A 19,332-nucleotide genomic window follows, 5' to 3' on the forward strand; every position below is an offset into this window, starting at 1 on the left:
AAACAAAACAATTACACATACCTCTACTTCTATCTGTACCTAGAGGATAGAGTGTTATTAAAACAGCCTACAAGGTACTTATTATTTCACATATCTGTACTTCAGATTCTACACATGTGAAATGAGAGTAATATTGTGATTTGCTTGGCTGCTATGGGGATTAGGTATCATGTAAAATACATAGTACTTAGTAAGTGCTTTAAAAAACATAATTATTACCTTCGCTTTAATTATTCTAATAAAAGTTATTCAATTAATGGCTTAAAACTTGAGTTCCCTGGTGGCTCAGTGGGTTAAGGATCTGGCATTGTCACTGGAGTTGCTTGGGTCACTGCTGTGGCACAAGTACAACCCTTGGCCCCAGAACTTCCACATGCTGCAGGCAAGGCCAAAAAAAGATATCTATCAATAGTATTCTTCTGATGCAAATATAGAAATGGTCCTCCCGTACAGTGACTTACCTGGGTATACAGTTCTGAGAATATCAGGTTTAGGGGGTGTCTTGCAACATATGCTATTTTCTGTGACATTCAAAACATCACAGTCTTGACCTACAGAGAATCAAGAGCAGAACTATTACTACAGAGCTTCAGAATGCACATCATTCCAGCCTATCTTGAAGTGCTTTTTCAATTAAAACCAAGTTGTACAAGTAAGAGGCAAAGTTGGGTCTTCATTTCTTTTATATAAAATTTTATCACACATTAATTGTTGTACTTTCACAAGGCAACATTTTTCCTGGCAAAATCTCACAAGTCTGAGTTAGAATATTTCATAATTTCTGAGAAAAAAAATTAAAAATTTGATTAAATGATGTCACTGTAAAAGATTTTATCTGGGTTCATAGTGAAGCCTTATATTTTGTTCCTTGGAGAAAAGTTTCTGAATAATCCAAGACATTCAGAATTTACAGAAGTAGATGATCAGAGTCCTCTTAGGTTAATGGTAGTTTTTGTCCAAGTTTTTCAAATGGAAACAAAAGGGATAATAATTTATAAACGGTATTTTCATAGAAAGATCAAAACCAAAACAGACAAGGGTCTGAAGAAGAATGGTTATACCTCTACATAAGCAAATTAGACTTGAGGAAGAGTCTACATCTCAGGCCCCCTGTGTCCCTCACAGTGCCTCATGTAAGGTCAGCCCTCATTGACTATTGACTGAAATGGAAATCTCAGCCCACGAAGAGTGAAGCAAGAGAAATGGAGAAAGGTATTTTTGCTAAGTTTTGTTTAGTGGACTGGAACATTTATACCTTGACACTTCCTTTCACTATTGTGAATGCTTTGTGGGGCAAGACAACTGAACTAGAAAACAGTACATTTGAACAGTATATTAAACCAACTTAGCTCATTTTGTTTGGAGCAAAGAAAAGATACATAAACCAAGCATTATTTTCAAGAAATTATTGAGGATTTAAAATTTCAAATCTGGTTGTCACATTAATGGCAATGAAATGCCTCTTTACATATCAGCTGTATCATAATATGAGATCATAAAACACATCCTATAAATTTAAAATATTTTATGTCCCTGCTTTTAATACTTTATAATATCTGATCAGAATAACATCTTATATGACATTTTTAAATTTTTTTTTTTTTTTGTCTTTTTGCCTTTTTCTAGGGCCAATCCCGCGGCATATGGAGATTCCCAGGCTAGGGGTTGAAACAGAGCCGTAGCCACTGGCCTACACCAGAGCCACAGCAACACAGGATCTGAGCCGCATCTGCAACCTACACCACAGCTCATGGCAATGCCGGATCCCTAACCCACTGGGCAAGGCCAGGGAACGAACCCACAACCTCATGGTTCCTAGTCGGATTCGTTAACCACTGCGCCACGACGGGCACTCTGACATTTTAAAATCTTTGACCTAAGTTTTAATATTTATGCAGGTGGCCAGCAAGGATTCACGGGGATAGGAAAGATGTTGTATAAATGTTACATGAGGTTGCTTTATATGAATTTCTTTTCCTGAAATCACATTTTGGCTAGCTCATGGGAAGATTCCTTAAAACTTGAAAGTACCTGAGCAGAGGGCTCTATCAGAAGAAATATGTGCCAGGTGCCTGGGCAGACATTCTGTCCCCTGCCCATCAAGGTAGGTAAGGTCATTGTAACTGAGTGGGAAGATCTCCACTATTACATTCATCCCCAACCTTCCATTTGAGCTGCCTAGCTCCCTACCTCTGAACAGATCTGGACCAGACTTACAAAACTGATGAATAACCAGAGAATCAAATCCTAAGTGCATCTGTGAACGTCTAACACATTAATTAATGCTCTTTCCAAGGCCAGTGTCATCAGTAACTATTGATAACTAGACAAGGCACAGTATACGACAAGAGGATGAAGAGAGTATCCCTAAGAACAACTTTAAATTTCCCCAAAGTTAGCTAACCCACTGAGAAATAATGACAGTTCAAAAGGGCATTTAAGAGTGTATTAAACAGAAGGTACATGTGTCAGCAAGTGCGGTGAGGAATTTGTTGATGGCAGCCACGATGCTGCCATGCACCATCCTTTGGTGCTGACCTCAGAGCTCTAATCCTGGTCACATAAAGCTGCAAGGAATGGTCCTAACTGGTAAATTGCAGTGGGAAAAGCACCAAATGCCCACCTGAAAATACCAAGCTAATTTTAAATTAAGACATTAATTGAGAAGACTTATTCTCCTTACATATTGTTAAAGAAAAGACAGACTTTGTTCTTATAAACTAATACATTAAAAAATCACAAAAAATACCTCCAATTAGAACCCTGACTGGGAAATCTGTCTGATCAAAGAACCGTCCACTTATTGTTAGCATGGTGCCGCCTTGAATGCTCCCTCGTGAAGGTGAAATCGTAGTGACCTCTAGTAGGGCAGGGAGGGGAAACACATGAAATAAAATGTCATGAATATTGCACACAAACCCAAATGTTTGATTTTTTTTTCCTTTTTTCTTTTGTCTTTTTAGGGCCACACCCACGGCATGTGGAGGTTCCCAGGCTAGGGGTCTAGTCGGAGCTACAGCTGCCAGCCTACACTAGAGCCACAACAACGCCAGATCCCAGCCGCAACTGCAACCTACTCCACAGCTCACAGCAACGCCGGATCCTTAACCCACTGAGCAAGGCCAGGGATCAAATCTGCATCCTCATGGTTCCTAGTCAGATTTGTTTCCCACAATGGCAACTCCCCAAATGTTTGATTTTTACAAATTTTCCAAATTACCTAGCCATAGTACATAGCACAGCATAGGTATTGGATTACCAAATGAATGAATCAGGTGTTTCCTTATTTTTGTCTCTGATACAGTCCTGCAAAGAGGACAATAAACATGGCTTTCACAGAGACTTCATCTCCTGCGGACCAGGCATTAGTGATAACTGGTATTAATAAGACACTGGTAACAGAAGGATGCAGGAAATAAGGAAAACCTGGGCTGAACATAGATATTTGGTTCCAAAAGAAAACAGGAAGACAGAATAGCCTCTTCTCCTCTCTGCTCCTGAAGAATGAACCTTGTATCTATGGGCCAACATCTTATATTTACATATTTCTCACACAATACATTAACCATGACTGGAATTCTTTGTGGCTTTTTATATATAAAAGTCTTAGGTATATTGGTAAAATAGCCTGGTGAATGATATGGGTAGATTCTATAATTTATTCTTATTAGTTCAATCTATCAAAGTTCTATGTAATTTTACATATGAGTTTTACATTAAGTAAATTTTGAGAAAAACCCAAATAAAAATCCAAAATATTTGACTGAATTCAGGACATACATTTTTTTTCCCCCCTCATTTGAACATCTTTGAAATCTGATTCACCTCAGACCTGGAATGAAGTACAATTCTTACAGGAGGATTTGGGTTTTCTTTTGACACTTGCCTTTCACCCTGAGATCTCTTTAAATTAAAATAAATTATGATCTGATTGAGGATTCTTTTGGACCCCACTGAGAGGACAAATCTCAGAGAGTTATGGCTTCTGGTTTAAATTAACAGCAGAGATTTTTTTTTTCCCTCCATCGACCAACAGCTCAAGTTGAGATGCACATATTTCCCTGCTGTCTCTTTTAGTGTGGTAAGCTTATTTCTCAATCAACCTTACACCAGAAATGTAGTTTTCAAGGATCCCAGCTGAATGTCAGGGCTTCCTACTACACTCCTCAACTTAGGTGTTTTTCCTTTCTTAGAATTACATAAAATAATATAGTACACTTTACACTCATTGTTGTATTTGATTTGATAAAATCAAGGATCTCTCTCTCTCTCTCACACGCGCGCGCGCACACACACACACACAGGTCACTTACCTGCATATGTTTGAAACATTGAAATTTTATTGAGAGAAGAAACAAAATATGCCATTTTTTCTGGGAAACTCCTGTTAAAAGTAAAAATTCTTGCTTTAAAAATGACCTCTATTTTAGGAAATTGGTGGGTTTTTTTTTTTTTTTGAGTGATAGAAATCATAATTTACAAAGGAGCAGGCAAGAACTTCTGAGGAAGATAAAAATGTTCTATATCCTGATTTGATTATTGATTACACAAATAGACATATTCACAAATATACATCTGTCAGAACTCACTGAACTGCAGCCTTAAAATTTGTGCATTCGTATATGCAAATTATACTTCAATAATGTAAGAATTTATATTAACATAAAAAAATAAACAGCCAGGAGGATTGCCCTTCATAAAAGCTAGGCTCTTCTGCTGACCAGTCTGGGGCTCTCTATGCTCTTATAACCCATTTAGTATCAGGATAACTAACATCACTGAACACTTATCAGGTAACATGCTAAGTCGTTTAATCTTCGAAGCTAAGATTTTTAAAGCTTTTAATTTATTATGCTATTTAATTTTTACATTATGTGGTAGATAAAACTCGGACAATTTTCCTATCTTACTCAAGATCATAAAGAGAGTAAGCAGTAGCAGAAACAGAATTTGAAGCCAGGAAGTGTGAGTCCAGAGCCCTGGGTACTAGAGTTCTCCTCTCCTGCCACTAACTTGCATGAGAATACAAATGCATGAGGATAAGTTCACAACAATCTTCAGTAAACACAGAGCCTATTTGTATTTTTGATAGATACATACTTGCACTTCCATAGCCTGGAGGGTTAGGAAGGGAAGGAAACTGGTCCTAGAAAGTAAATGCTATTCTCTAAAATACCTCATGAAATTCATCACTAGAAAAGTTAAGAAATTCAAATTATAATGCCCTGAACTGGAACTGAAAAGGATAAGGCAAATCTTGTGATGGAGACAGTTAACTCCCTGAAAATCTAATGCAGGCATTATAATGTGCATTTGCAAAACTAAAGCATCCTATACAATATTTTATGCTTATTAGTTATTTAAGAAGTTCATACTGGATTTTATATTTTTATGCTATAGGCTTTTCAGTCAATTTCTCAAAGATCTGAAATGATGCCAGTTCCAACAATGTTGTCTGTGGACAGATTCTGCATCTGAAAAATTAACTGCTTTTTAAGTTGGAGTGCAAATTGCCTCCAGAAATAAAATTTAAATGTAATTTATTTTGTATGACACTAAGGTGATTTTCACTAATTCATTGATAATGACTAGGCATTTCTCAATTAAGGCAGCTTCATCTGAACCTTATCAGTTTGGAACAGCTGTTGTTTGAACTTGGGATAATAGAAGAAAGAAGGTTAACTATTAAAAGAAACACAGAATGGGTGCCACAATGGTCTTCAACTGGTTCACCTGATATTAAAGAATGCTCCTGAAATTTGTAAAATATGGATTTTATAACTTATAAAATGATTTTACATTTAAAAAATGCCATGCAATCTGAAAACTAGGCTTTTAGGTAGTTAATGTCATACTTTTAACAGTAAAATTTATAAGATTGTTTAATACAGAAACACAATTTCTTCAATTCTGAGACATTAATACAAAAGGAAAACCATTGGTTTAAAAAAGGAAAAAAAAAGGATTATAACTTAGGATCACAGAATTAACAACTTTATGCAATATTTTGCCTATGTATGTGCAAATTTGCTGACTTTTAAAAACTGAAAATTTGGGGCATGTTAATGCTGCAAATTGATTTATGCATACTTATCAATCACATTCTAGCTTGATCACTCAAATCTTCTATTTTTGGATAATTATTTCTCTGAGAGACATATAATGGATTTGGCAATTAGTACCTTTCATACAGACTCAGAACTAAGAATTTGTTTTTCTCACCTTAGGAAGAATAACATTGAGAGTATAAAAGAACTACACATAGTTCAGGAAATTATTTAAAACTCCATCATTGTTGCTTCTAACATGTTTTTCTAATATTTTCAATAAAATGCTATGTTCCTCTCTCATCAAGATATATGTAAGTAGGCAGTCTCTGCAGAAAATTACAGTTAAGTCATTGGACTCTGAATCATTTGCCCCATATAAATCATGAAGGTAAATCTTAGCACAGTTTACATATCACCACTCTGGCTTTCCTTGGATTATAATATTCTTCATGATTTTGGTACAGTATATATTGTTTTATAATAAAGTATCCAGCCCAGGTTTATAGGTTGGTTGTAAAGCTATTGCCTCTAGGTGTCTAGAATTAGCTCATCTATAAATACAATGATAATGGATTTGGTCTCACCAGCTCAACTGCATTTCCATCCATGCAGGGACCAAATATCATCCTTCTCTTGCAGTCCACAAACACTGGACAGGGATGACATTTACTTTGATAATTAAGCTAATTAATTAATATTGCCATTCCTTCCAAACTTCTAACCACTGAGTCTCTCTTCAGAGACAAAAAAGAAATCAACAGACCTATTTTATTGTTGATCTGCTACAGATATATTAGTATTTGGATGGCTAAATAACGTGACTTATTCAGATTTCTATCAACTAGCTCATTTTTCCAATGGGAGAGGCTATAACATTTTGGGAAAAACAATTCACTTAGGTTTGGCACACTGTGATCCTACCCATAAAAGGCCATTCACATGCCCCAGTTATTGGTACAGCCAACAAATGCCCTTCCCCACCACAGCTGCACATGCTCCCAGGAGGCGGGTGATCCCACCATGGTAGAGAATCCTGGGTCAGGATGGTAAACAGTGATGAGATGTGGTTCTGTGACTGAAAGTCTCCATCAGTCATGGCAGAGCACTGGAATGAAAGGCTCAGGCCCTGGAGTCTGACTGCATGGGTTCACATTCTAGCTCTGCTTCCTACTGGCTGAATATCCTTGGGCAAATTATTTAATCTTCCTAAGACTCATTTTCCCAATGTGTGATACGGAGTGGATGATAACATTTAATTTATAGGTTCTGTGGGAGTATTAAACTAGATAATATATGTAAAGTGCTTAACACCATGCCTGCCACTAACTGTTCATTATTATTATCTATGAAATATGCAACATGTGTTAAGATCTGCATATTCTGATATTTTTATACATCGTGTGATGGCCTTTCTTATTGAAATTTGGATGTAGGATGTCTGGAAATAAATTCTAGTTTTATTAAAAATCATAAAGGCAAGTCAATTAACACTGCTGTTAATATGAACAATTAAAAGCTGTAACTACCATCTTTCACAACTCTGTGTGAAACTCTGATACTTTAAAAGAAAACCATTATCAGGTAATAGTAACCGTGAGATTTTATTTATTCTGACCTTAGTTCAAACCAAAATTTAATCACTTAGTTATCAAAACAATTTTAATTACATAAGAGCCATGAAACATGAAATGACACTTTTCAATATTACAATTAAAGATTTTTTTAATTTATTATTTTAGGTAATGCTAGATTTTCCAGCTATTGAAAGGCCATGCCTGAGGCACAGATGAGTGAAAGGGAGTTACATACCTCTTAAATATTAATACAGGGGAAAAAGTGATTAATTTTAAAATCTTGAGATCTATAGCAGAAGGTAAATATACATTTTTTAATTTTGTTTACCCAGATGAATCAATTATGAAAATTATTATTTACAAAATGACTTACCTTCCATAATCACTATCCAAGATGAAGCTGACATTGTGATGACCTGGAATTAATTAAACTACACAATCAATTAAATTCTCAATCACGGGAGAGCAATAACTATATATTGCAAAGCTGATTTAAAAACAAGGAGAAGAAATATAAAATTAAACTGTAATTATACAACTTCTATTAATCCTCAAAGAATGAAAATCGAAATTTCTTAAAGAAGTACCTAGTACTTTAAAATATACAAAATAAGATGTCTCAAGGTTATAACAAAGAAAATCCGAAAAAAATATAATAATGAATGAAGAAGAATAAAAGTACATATATGTAACCATGTTGCCCTCAATTTTATTTCACTCATTTAATAGCTATTTAATTGGATCAGACACTTGGTTATGTGTTGAGAGATGCAGGGTGAGCAGACAGTTTGCTCTTCTCACAGAGCACACTGTCAACTGGAGGACAGAATCAGTCAAAAGCAATGACACAGAGCACTGAACACTGCGATAAAGCTATCAAGGAAAAGGAGAATGAACTTTGAGAATGTAAAGCTGGGGATCAAGGACAGCTTATTTGAAGACATGTCATTTTATCTGAAATTCTCAGTGTTTTTGCAAAGGCCCTGAGACAGAAGGAATAAAATTCATTCAATAGCTAAAAGGTTTATGAGTCTCAAGTACATAGAGCAAGGGGGAAAAAAACCAAACAGTAAAATTAAGACTAAGGGAAAACAGCTAAATTAGTAATGGCATCACCCAGATGACAGAAGGAAAGAAAAAAGAAATTTGAAGATGCTTACTTTCAATGTAAACCTAAGGAAAAAGGTAATTTATACATGCTTAACTGACACTGAAAATAAGTGAAGGTAAAGAGGAAATGCTAATTTTTAAAAAAGGGACGAGGCTACAGGAAAGTCTAAGAGAGTAAAATACAAGGAAAGAGAGTCAGGGATCTCTGAGATCTGTGAAGAATGATGATCAACACTTACCAATGTAAGTTCCAGTCGTCTTACAAACCATAGAACCCATGTCTCCATTTGGGTGATCCAGTTTTAGTCCATACCTAATAAAATATATTTGCTTTTTTTTTTTAAAGGGTCGCACCTGCGGCATATGGAGGTTCCCAGGCTAGGGGTCTAATTGGAGATACAGCTGCCGGCCTATGCCACAGCCACAGCAATGCCAGATAGGAGCCGCATCTGCAACCTACACCACAGCACACAGCAACACCGGATTCTTAACCCACTGAGCGAGGCCAGGGATCAAACCCGCAACCTCACGGCTCCTAGTTGGATTTGCTTATGATGCACCACAACGGGAACTCCTATTTGCTTATTTTAAAAGTTTATATAGATGCTAAAGTTTTAAAATGTGGTGTTTCCCTTAAAAATATCTTACGAATTTCAGAATATATATCAGGATAGAAGCTGTTGCTACAACTAAATTTTTATAAAATGAAAAGATATCCTAGCCTTGGTTGAAGTTATTGGAATAAAACTTCATTTAACAATTAAGTATTTTGTAATTAATTTGGCTATCCCCATTGATATTCCTTTTAAAGAATTTAAACCACCACCAAGTAGAACAATTATTTGATAAAGACATTTCTCAAATGTCTTTCTCATAATGATGAAAACAATAGTTCATATCATACCATACCAGAGAAAGGGGGAATCAGGTTACATCTAACTATATAAATGACTGATAATTTACTACAGAAAATATTATAATTCATACTGTATTATAAAGCTTTCAAATTGTTTGAATTACTTACAAATCATCAGACTGTGGTATGAGAAGTTCACAGGGCATTCCTCCGGTATAAACTCTGTATAAATATTTTATTGGAAAAGATCAAGTCGTACTTAATATATAGATTCCAAATGGTCTCTTCCCACTAAGCTTATTGCCACCTTACCTTTTTTTCTCCCAATCAATCAGTTATTAATATACATCACTCACCCATTCAACAAACATCTATTGATTACTTATTATGTTACAGTTCTTGCTCTAGGTACTGGAACACATCAGTGAACAGAACAAAGATCCCTGCCCTTATGGGACTGACATTTCAATTGGGGGAAAATGACAATAAACATGATAATCATAATACATTTGGTGTGTCAGAATGTGGTAAATACTAGAGGGATAGAAAATGTAGATAAACTCTTCCATCTGGAGTTCAATGAATTTTATACTTAATTGCCATAGGGGTTAAACAAGGTCCATAGAAGAGGTCCAACAAAGTAATCAGGATGAAGAGAATGTTTAACAGCATCAGTGCTAATGAAATGGGAACAAGAAGCTGAGAAGGATTAGAAGCTGAGAAGAAAATCTGCCTTCCCATTTCCCCAGCTGATTAGGTCGACCTATTGCTTTAAGGCTAGAACTCAATGAGATTGGAGGCTTGCTGGTAACTGACTGGTACTGCATTCTTTGCAACCCCAGAATAACCCCCCAATAAAATAAGGCCAGACAACAAAGCTGAACTATAAAAAAAATAGAAACTTCTATTTACAGAGAACTTTGAACTTTTTTTTTCTTCCAGCTGCACCCATGGCATATGGAAGTTTCCAGACCATGGATCAAATCCAGGCCTCAGCTATGACCTACCCCACAGCTGTGACAACACAGGATCCTTAACCCTATATGGAGGGCCAGGTATTGACCTGCACTGCCTCAGGGACAATGACAGATCATTAACCCACTGAGTCACATCAGTAACTCCCAAACTTTTTAATATACTTTCACACACAAATTCTTTCCTTTGATCATTATGTTAGGTAGTATAAAATGTAAACTGAATTACTGCGCCCACTATAGAGATTTATGAATTCATATCCTCTTCCTAACCTCCTGCTTCACTGCAACTAAATAATAAATTTACCAGCCAACATTTACAGGCACTGAACTACATTTATGGGTTAGTAACAATTATCCTCCTATTTTATATATGAAGAGAGTGAGGCAGGGAGGTTACATAGTTTGCCCAAACTTGCCGCCAATAAGGGGCAGAGTAGGAATTCAAACTAAGACACCTCTGCTCTGGTGTATGCTCTTAACCACATCCAATAATTTCCACGGCGGTCTGGGATGATCTTTTGGCCTTAAATACATATATTTTAATGTTTTCTCAACTAATCATTTAGACCAAAAGCTCCTCGGTAGGCACTCGGTCCTTAAGTAATTTTCATGTCCTCTATTATTTGTATCTAGTCTGCATATGGAAATCTGGCCAAATTGGCAAGACTTGTGAGAAGCAGAAGAAGCTTGAGCACTTGGGTCTCCTGACTTCCTGCCCAGGTATAGCCCCCTGCTTTCTGTTAAGAGAATTCAGGTACAATGAGATAACTTGGGATCTCTACTGTCACAATGAATGTGGCAGAAGTGAGATTAGTGTAGCTCTAAAACCTTCACCTTCCCTGCTAATGGGTTTGTGATTTTTTTCCCCATATTTATACACGGTATCTCAGGGGTCCTAGAGGATAATGGCTGGGTAGCCTGACCTTTAAGGTCTCTTCTGACTGTGATTCTGTGATTCCATGAAATAATTTCTATCCACCCCTTTGTATTAAACAGAAGTAAATTTCAGCTACAGTGGGGAAAAAAGGAATCACTGTGAAAGTTAACTTTCTATTTCCTGGCATCATTATGGAAAGGATGACTTCGAAAACTGGATCTAAGATTTAGAATATATGCTATTCATAAAACTCAACTATAGACAAAATCTCTTTTATTTTATTTATTTATTTTTTTGGCCATACCCACAGCATGTGGAAGTTTCCGGGCCAGGGGTTGGATCCCATTCACAGCTGTGGCAATGCTGGATCCTTAACCCATTGCACTGGGCCTACGATCAAAACCGTGCCTCAGAAGCTACCTAAGCCGCTACAGAGAGATCATTAATCTACGGTGCCACAGTAGGAATTCCCAAAATCTTATACTAAACTGTCCATATAAAATGTTAAATATTTGTTTCTCTATGTAGTAGTTCTTTTATTATACATAAGGAATCAATATAAATATTTTCAAAATATTGCAGATGCACACAAATGTGATTTAATAGAGAGTTCTACCTCTATTTTCATTTAATTGAGAATGCCTGATAAATCATCTTTATTTCATTGAGTAAAATATTTCAAATTACATGTCTTATAAAATTCATAGATACATGTATGTGTGCTATCTTAATTATTATTTACTTCATCCATTTATCCATTTTATACATATTCAATAAGCGTGAAACACCTTGAAAGGTATGATACTGATGCTATACTTCCTTCTATAGGAAGTGAACAGGAGTTTGGGTCTTTTAAGGCAGACTGAGATAACCCCACCTATTGTATGCAGTGGTTTTTATTCTTGAGATATCATACCTCATCTATGAGTTATAAGAATATGTTTCCACATCAAAAATTTACCTCAAGATCCTAACATTTTTCCCATTTGAGCTTAGTGCAATATTACTTCCATAGACATCAGTGAAGATTCTGCCTTGGATTGTTATTAATGTACCTAAACACAAAAGAAAGAGCTCTGTATAAGAATATCTATCCATATTAATATTTAATATTAAAACTTCAGAGGTTTTTCCCAATAAAACCAGCATCCAGACACTTATATCTTGTGTTTGACACTATTGCTTAGCACTGTTCTGAAAGTTCCAACAAATACAACAAACCACAAATAAATATTTAGAGCATAAAAGGGGTACCTATAAGTACTTATAGATTAAAGAGGTGTTTCATAAAAGATAGGATTAATTATTCAATAAATATTTATTGGTCCTTGGATGATTTAATTGAAAAAATGTAAATAAATTCTAGGTGAAATAAAAATAAAATGTAAACAATAAAACTATAAAAACTCTTGAAAAGTAAGTGAAAATTTATATAATATTCATATAATTTGTATGATGGGATCTTCCACAGCATTAAAAATAATGGGAGACATAACAAAGGTTAAGATCTATAGATTTGATAAAAACAATTAATTGTCTGAATCACAGGAACATCATTAATAAATTTTAAAAGCAAATAATAAACTCAAAAAATATTTCCCATCTACATGACATATATATGGTTAATATTCTCAAAACACAAAGAATTCTTATAACTTAATATGGAAAAAAAATGACTAGCCTTAAATTACCAAAGAGATGAACTGATAATTTACAAAAAGGAGAAATACAAACAGTTAATAAATACAAAATTAATTACATAAATCAAGTTGGAAAAAAATAGGAAAAACCCCTACTATATTTTTCACATAAATTCTTAAAAAAATGAGTACCTAGAATTGTCAAGTTTACAGAAAAGGGCATTTTCACATGTGCCTGTTGGAACCATAAACTGCTATAATTATAGTTATTGTAATAACCACTGGAAGCCAGCCAAAGTCTGACAAAGGGCAAATTAAATATATTATAATAGATTCAATGCAGTTATTGAAAAGCATTTTAACTTCCTTTTGATTATTTTATAATTAGAATTTGCTATTTATAAATTTACAGAATTTGTAACAAATTTACATACTAAAAGTTAATTATTAATTAATAAAAACCAAAAAAGATATTTCAGCTGTCATATATAACAGACCTGGAGTTCCAGATAAAGGTGTAATGCTCCTTATTGTTGGAGTTCTGAAACTTTTTGCCTGTAAAATAATACTGTTGATAAGCAGTCTTATCTCTATTTTGTTCCTAATTTTATGAAAATCTCTGCTTCTTATTCATATTTAAACAATATCCATAATATGACTCAAAATATTCCTTTTCACATATAAGAAATAAAATTTAGAAAATTACTCTAATTATTCAAAATCATTTCCTTATTCTCTAAAAATTCTCTTTCATTTCAAAGTGTTTCTACTTAGAATTCTAAAATTCATCATCTTTTGTGATAAATGTAAATCAAACCACAGTAATAAATGGATCTCTAGTAAAGACTTAAGAATTTGCTGAAGTAAATTGAAGAAACCCTATTTTGAGTTTTAAGTTTATAAAGAAAAAAATATCATTTTTCAAAAACATACAAGTAAAACTTGGAAAGAGGTCATCAAAGTAAGCTTTAGTAACTAAGCTAATGATAATTTTCTAGCATTACTATACAAAAAAATACACCAACACCTGATAGTCAACATTATATTAACCTTTGGATATTATTTTTCAAGTAAACATATGCCAACTTTTCTTTTTAAAGACAAAATGAGAAATAATTACCACAAAAGGGAAATATAATTGAAAACCAAAACTGATTCTAAAAAGGTAAAAAGCAGATCTGATAGGCAAGTAAAGATTCCTCAATAACTGGGATACATGCAGATCAACATCTACATCTAAAAACAAATAATGTAGGAGGAAAGGAAGTAGAAACAGATCAAGAACAGTCCATCTGCAGAAACACAAGTATGCCTCAGAAAACAAAAGAGGCCAGAAGCATGAGCAGTATTTTAAGGAATAACTGAAGTTTTTTGAAGGAAGAAGGTTGCTGGTAGAGAAAAAGATGGCCTGTGCCTCAATACAAAAATTATATAAGCAAAATAACCTAGCACAAAGTAGATTCTCAGTAAATGTCAGCTATCCCTCCAATTTTCATTCAGGCACAACCTCAAAGAAAGATGTCCAGATTTTTACTTCAAAGGACAAATTTTTACATACCATCAAGAAGACAGATAAACTTTGACATGTGAGGTTAAGAATGATTTCAGACTCATTAGAAATGTTTAATGAATAACCTACGTAAAAGTAAACATAGAGTCAAACAGATTTTGGACAAAATATTACTTTTAAAGGTAAAATAAAAGAAAATGTAGAGGAACTAACAAGTTGTGCACAAATCAATCTAAGACACAACGTCCTCATAGAAATTATACCTGTGGCCCCAAAATAACTGAAGACTGCAGATTAAACAACACACTACTTACTATTATAATTTGAGGAACCAGATCAGAAGCAGATTAATTAAATATCTCATTTTCAAAGAAGACAAGAATCAGTGAAGATGATGGAGCAAATTATTTCATGGAAAATAGAAAAAGGAGGAGGATGGTTCTTAAAATTAAGAATACTTAATCTGAATAACAGCAGCAGCCAAGAATAATGATAAAAAGTATTAAATATAAAATTAGAAAATTATATGAGGATTAGATACTACAGGTATGTAATTTTGTAAAGGGTTTTAAACAATACAATGAAAGTGTGCAAAATGTCAATTATTGGTCCTTGATAAGAACAAAAAATAAAACTAAGCACTTAGGAACTTTTAAAGCAACTGAACATTGTTGTGAAGCTTTTATTGTAATTTACATGATATTGATCTGAAGCAGATTGGAATTTTTAAAAAGCTGATCCTTAACCATGGGTAGTTTAAAACACAGGGCTAGGAAAAAAATGGAGATATGATTTCAAAATTCCAGGTGAAATTTATTTCCAAGCCAGAGTTCTATACCCAACTAAACTGTCAACCAAACGCATGGAAGTTTTAATATTGGAAGGATTTTAATTTATTAGTAGAAGGACTTCATTTTCTAAGTACACACTGCTCCACTAATATGAGGGAACAGAAAATAAAGAAAGAGGAAGAAATAGGATTTAGGAAGCAGTAGTTAAATGAAGAAGAGAGGCAGGAAGTCCTCAGAAAGCTGATAAAGGGAGATCCCATGATGAATAACTGCTGTGTTACATATCTAGAGAACAGCGTGTCCAAGTACAGAGAGGGATTCAGGAGTGATGTCTTCTAGGAAAAGATGATTTGATATATTATCTAATGGTTTGATCATATGGAAAAAATATCATACTTCTGGTGGAGGGTTTGATACAGAGATAATTAGGCAAATACATGCACATATAAAAAGCCTATTATTAACTCCAAGAAAAACAAAATATTATAGGAGAAATATGTAATCATAGTATAATATTTAGCTTTGAATATTACTTATATAGACATAGTCATGTTATGAACAATAATCTAACCAAAAATTGGGGCATATCTAATTTAGAGAAGGGGTGGGAAGATATCTGTGAGTATTAGAGGTGGAAGGGGTAGCAGCTTCATTTCAAACATGGCTGTAATATTCCCCTCCCTGAATCCTCACCTGTAACGTGTCTTTGCAGCTCCTCCCATCAAGAAATGGAGCCTTGGAGTTCCCGTCATGGCACAGTGGTTAACAAATCCAACTAAGAACTGTGAGGTTGTGGGTTAGATCCCTGGCCTTGCTCAGTGGGTTAAGGATCCAGCATTGCCGTGAGCTGTGGTGTAGGTCGCAGACACAGCTCAGATCCCTCATTGCTGTGGCTCTAGCGTAGGCCAGTGGCTACAGCTCCAATTAGACCCCTAGCCAGGGAATCCCCATATGCTGTGGGAGCAGCCCTAGAAAAGGTAAAAAGACAAAAAAAAAATTAAAAATTAAAAAAAAAAAAAAAGAAATGGAGCCTTGAATATGAACTGGCCTTGGAACTTCTTTCAGCCATTAGAATGTGGAAGAAGTAGCATGACATTTTGGGCACAGGCCTAAAGGCTCCCTACATTGGCTCTTCTGAGGCGTCCCTGTCTCCAACATGTGAAAACATTTGGACTACTTTCTGGAGGGTAGAGATACTATATAGAACAAAGCCTACTCAGCTTGGTTGTAACAGCTGAAGCCCCCACAAGTGTAAAAGCACTTGGCCATGAACAGCAAAGCCTCCCACCTAACCAGCTGACCACAGACATATGAGAAGCCCAAAAGAGATCGGTCTAGCTCTGCTCAGAACAGAAGAACCACACAGCAGATCCACGGATACATAAGCAATATAAATTGTTGCTGCTTGAAACTACTAAGTTTGGGAGTACATAGTACTAGCTAACAAATGTAGGAATATAGGTGCTAAATTCTCATCTTCCAGGGTAAAAATTAAACAGATAAGAGTTAAACTATAAATATTCAGAAATAACAATAAATATATTTCTATCTAAAAGCCTATTATTTAGAAATATCACAATAAATCACATAAAATGTTATTTGTACATACATTAGAAACAATATATTTCTTCTTTAGAAATATCACAATAAATAGCTAAAGTTACTGAAAGTGGAGGACCCTGGAGAATGAGAATGAGATGGAGTGAGTGGTCAAGGAGGTGCTGCTTATTTTTTTAATTTGTAGAACCAGTTCGGTGTTTCATTATGTACAAGTATAACTTCATTAAACAAAAAATTTTAATTTTCCATATTATATTTTCAGACCATATCCCACTAAAATTAGAATTTATTAAAAGAGAAAAATAACTTAAGAAGATTCAATTGCATGGCATTACATTTTTTCCTTAATTTTCTCTTAATTGGAGAAAGAACATAGAGCATCAATCAGCAAATAAAACCCATGCTTCTACTAATGCTAAATGTTAAGCTTGTCCTAGGGACACAAAGTTGAATAAAACTCTCTAACTCAGAACGCATTAAATAACACATTAAAAATAATCACTATATGGTAGACTAGGTGCTAAATTAGTAATAAATGGAATATACAGATTAAAAACACTAAAATATGGTAATTCCTGTATGCTGCGTTCTTATTCATATCATTTAACCCTCCATTTACATGATGCTGTGAAATAAACTCCATTTTACAGAAAATGAAGAAACTGAAGCACAGTTTCACTGAGACCATGTCAGAGTAAATGATGAAGCCTATATATGAAGCCTGAATCCTAGCAATAAGTCACTATACAACTGAGGAACACAGTGGAGGAAATCACTTTTCTCTGCTTGGGGGAATTTAAAGAGTCCTGAGCAAAGAGCAGGATTCATTCACTAAGCAGAAATGAGTAAGAAGTATGGGTCCTTGGTCAAGGAGAGTGTTAGAAGACACTGCTGGAAACATCTGAGTCCAGGCTGTGATACAATAAAGGGAACCTTTAGATGATGGGTGAAGGAGGGATACTGAGCAGGGGAAAGACATAATATGTATGGTTTTGAATGGTGCATCTGAACAGTGCAATGAAGAAGGGTAGAGAGACCAACAGGCTACAGTGATAAAGGGTGACAAATGATAAGACCAGAATCAAAACCAAGGCTCTGAAAGAAGATAAGGGGACAACGAACTTCAGAGCTAATTAGAGGGTAGGATCATCATGGTTTGGTTTCTGAATAGCTATGGGGAGCTGAAGATGAAGTCAAGGAAGAAACCAAGGATATAACAGGTTTCTGGCTTGAGATGCATGAGAAATATCAGACAAGTCGGCTTACAGAGGACTATGAGAAGTCCAATGTGAGATTTGCTGAATTTAAGTTGCTTTGGGTCCATTTAGGTGTATTATTCTAGGAAAAAAAGACGGCTCCACTTTTAGGGAGAGAGAAGGGAGCCAAGATATTGAGGAATCATACATGCTTCTTGAGGATGGAAGTCATTACTAATTTCCTTAGCATTTCTTCTTACATTATAACATCATAGCACTCAGTAATTGACAACTTAAAACACAAATATATCTTAAAATATATATGGGATGGTCCTTGGAAGGAAATGAACTATTGTGAATACTTACACTTAGAGTAACTAAAATCTGAATGACTCTGTGCTACATGAAGTTACATTTATTCCAACTGCATTAGAAAGTACAAAGAAAGGGAAAGTAGTTGTGTTTCTATTTATAATGAAGCTAAGTCTGATGAAAACAGAAAAAGGGAAATCAAACTAAGAATAATAATGAAGAGAAAAAATAGTGTAAACAAGAAAATAATTCGAAAGTATAAAAGTTTAATTCATTAATGAAATAAATTAAAAAAGTGACACATGGATTGATAAAAAATTCCATTACTATAGAAGATAATTAAAACTGGGTGAAATTATCCTTAGCTACATGCTAGTGACTTTTTATATATATTAACATCTTTATTTCTTATATATATATATATATATATATTTTTTTTTTTAATTTTTGGCTGTGGCATGCAGTGGCTTGATGTGGGATCTCAGTTAACAGATCAGAGACTGAACCTGGGCCACAGTGGTAAAAGAGCTGAATCCTAACCATTAGACCATCCACTAGTAACTCCAGCTAGTAAAATTTTTAATGTGGAAATAGATAACAACCTGTAAAATTAAAAAATATAAACACAGTTCTGCAAGAAAGAAAGTGTAAGATCATTTATATGTAAGTTAGAGAGGAGATGCTACATACATTGAAGCTGCAGGCCCAGCTGTTGATGTGACCTTTGCAGGTATTATTTTCTGTAATAGGAACCCCATCCACACTGACCCTAACAGTGTAGGAATCTTCTGGCATTGCTCTGAAAGGCAAATGAAGAACACATCAGGAGTGCAAAACTCTTGTATTTAATGTATAGCATTAGTGAAAAATGTTGCCCCA

The 19,332-nt window shown here is 34.8% G+C and overlaps 1 protein-coding gene across 8 annotated transcripts in view; it reads right to left on the minus strand.

Moving 5' to 3' along the window:
* The window catches only part of PKHD1L1 (PKHD1 like 1), a 152,263-nt gene that overhangs the window by 120,658 nt on the left and 12,273 nt on the right, over window positions 1–19,332 (minus strand). For 6 of the 8 annotated variants that reach the window (XR_014843000.1, XM_085021056.1, XM_085021058.1 and 3 more), the window contains exons 4-12: window positions 19,144–19,252; window positions 13,582–13,639; window positions 12,406–12,499; window positions 9,759–9,812; window positions 8,974–9,047; window positions 7,998–8,040; window positions 4,314–4,384; window positions 2,750–2,860; window positions 462–551 (exon numbers count right to left, since the gene is read on the minus strand). Coding sequence is in view for 6 of the 8 variants with exons in the window: in XM_085021056.1 (XP_084877182.1) it covers window positions 462–551; window positions 2,750–2,860; window positions 4,314–4,384; window positions 7,998–8,040; window positions 8,974–9,047; window positions 9,759–9,812; window positions 12,406–12,499; window positions 13,582–13,639; window positions 19,144–19,252 (704 nt within the window). In the remaining 2 variants the exon portion in view is untranslated. Of the gene's footprint in view, window positions 1–461; window positions 552–2,749; window positions 2,861–4,313; window positions 4,385–7,997; window positions 8,041–8,973; window positions 9,048–9,758; window positions 9,813–12,405; window positions 12,500–13,581; window positions 13,640–19,143; window positions 19,255–19,332 lie in introns of those variants that run through there. The other 2 variants (XM_085021059.1, XM_085021060.1) reach the window with 2 other exon arrangements.

The sequence above is a fragment of the Sus scrofa genome, chromosome 4, assembly GCF_054392235.1.
Source record: "Sus scrofa isolate SSC_HxYL_T2T_F1_AM1 chromosome 4, Sscrofa_HxYL_maternal_Yorkshire_Landrace_v2.0, whole genome shotgun sequence".
Lineage (NCBI taxonomy): Eukaryota > Metazoa > Chordata > Mammalia > Artiodactyla > Suidae > Sus > Sus scrofa.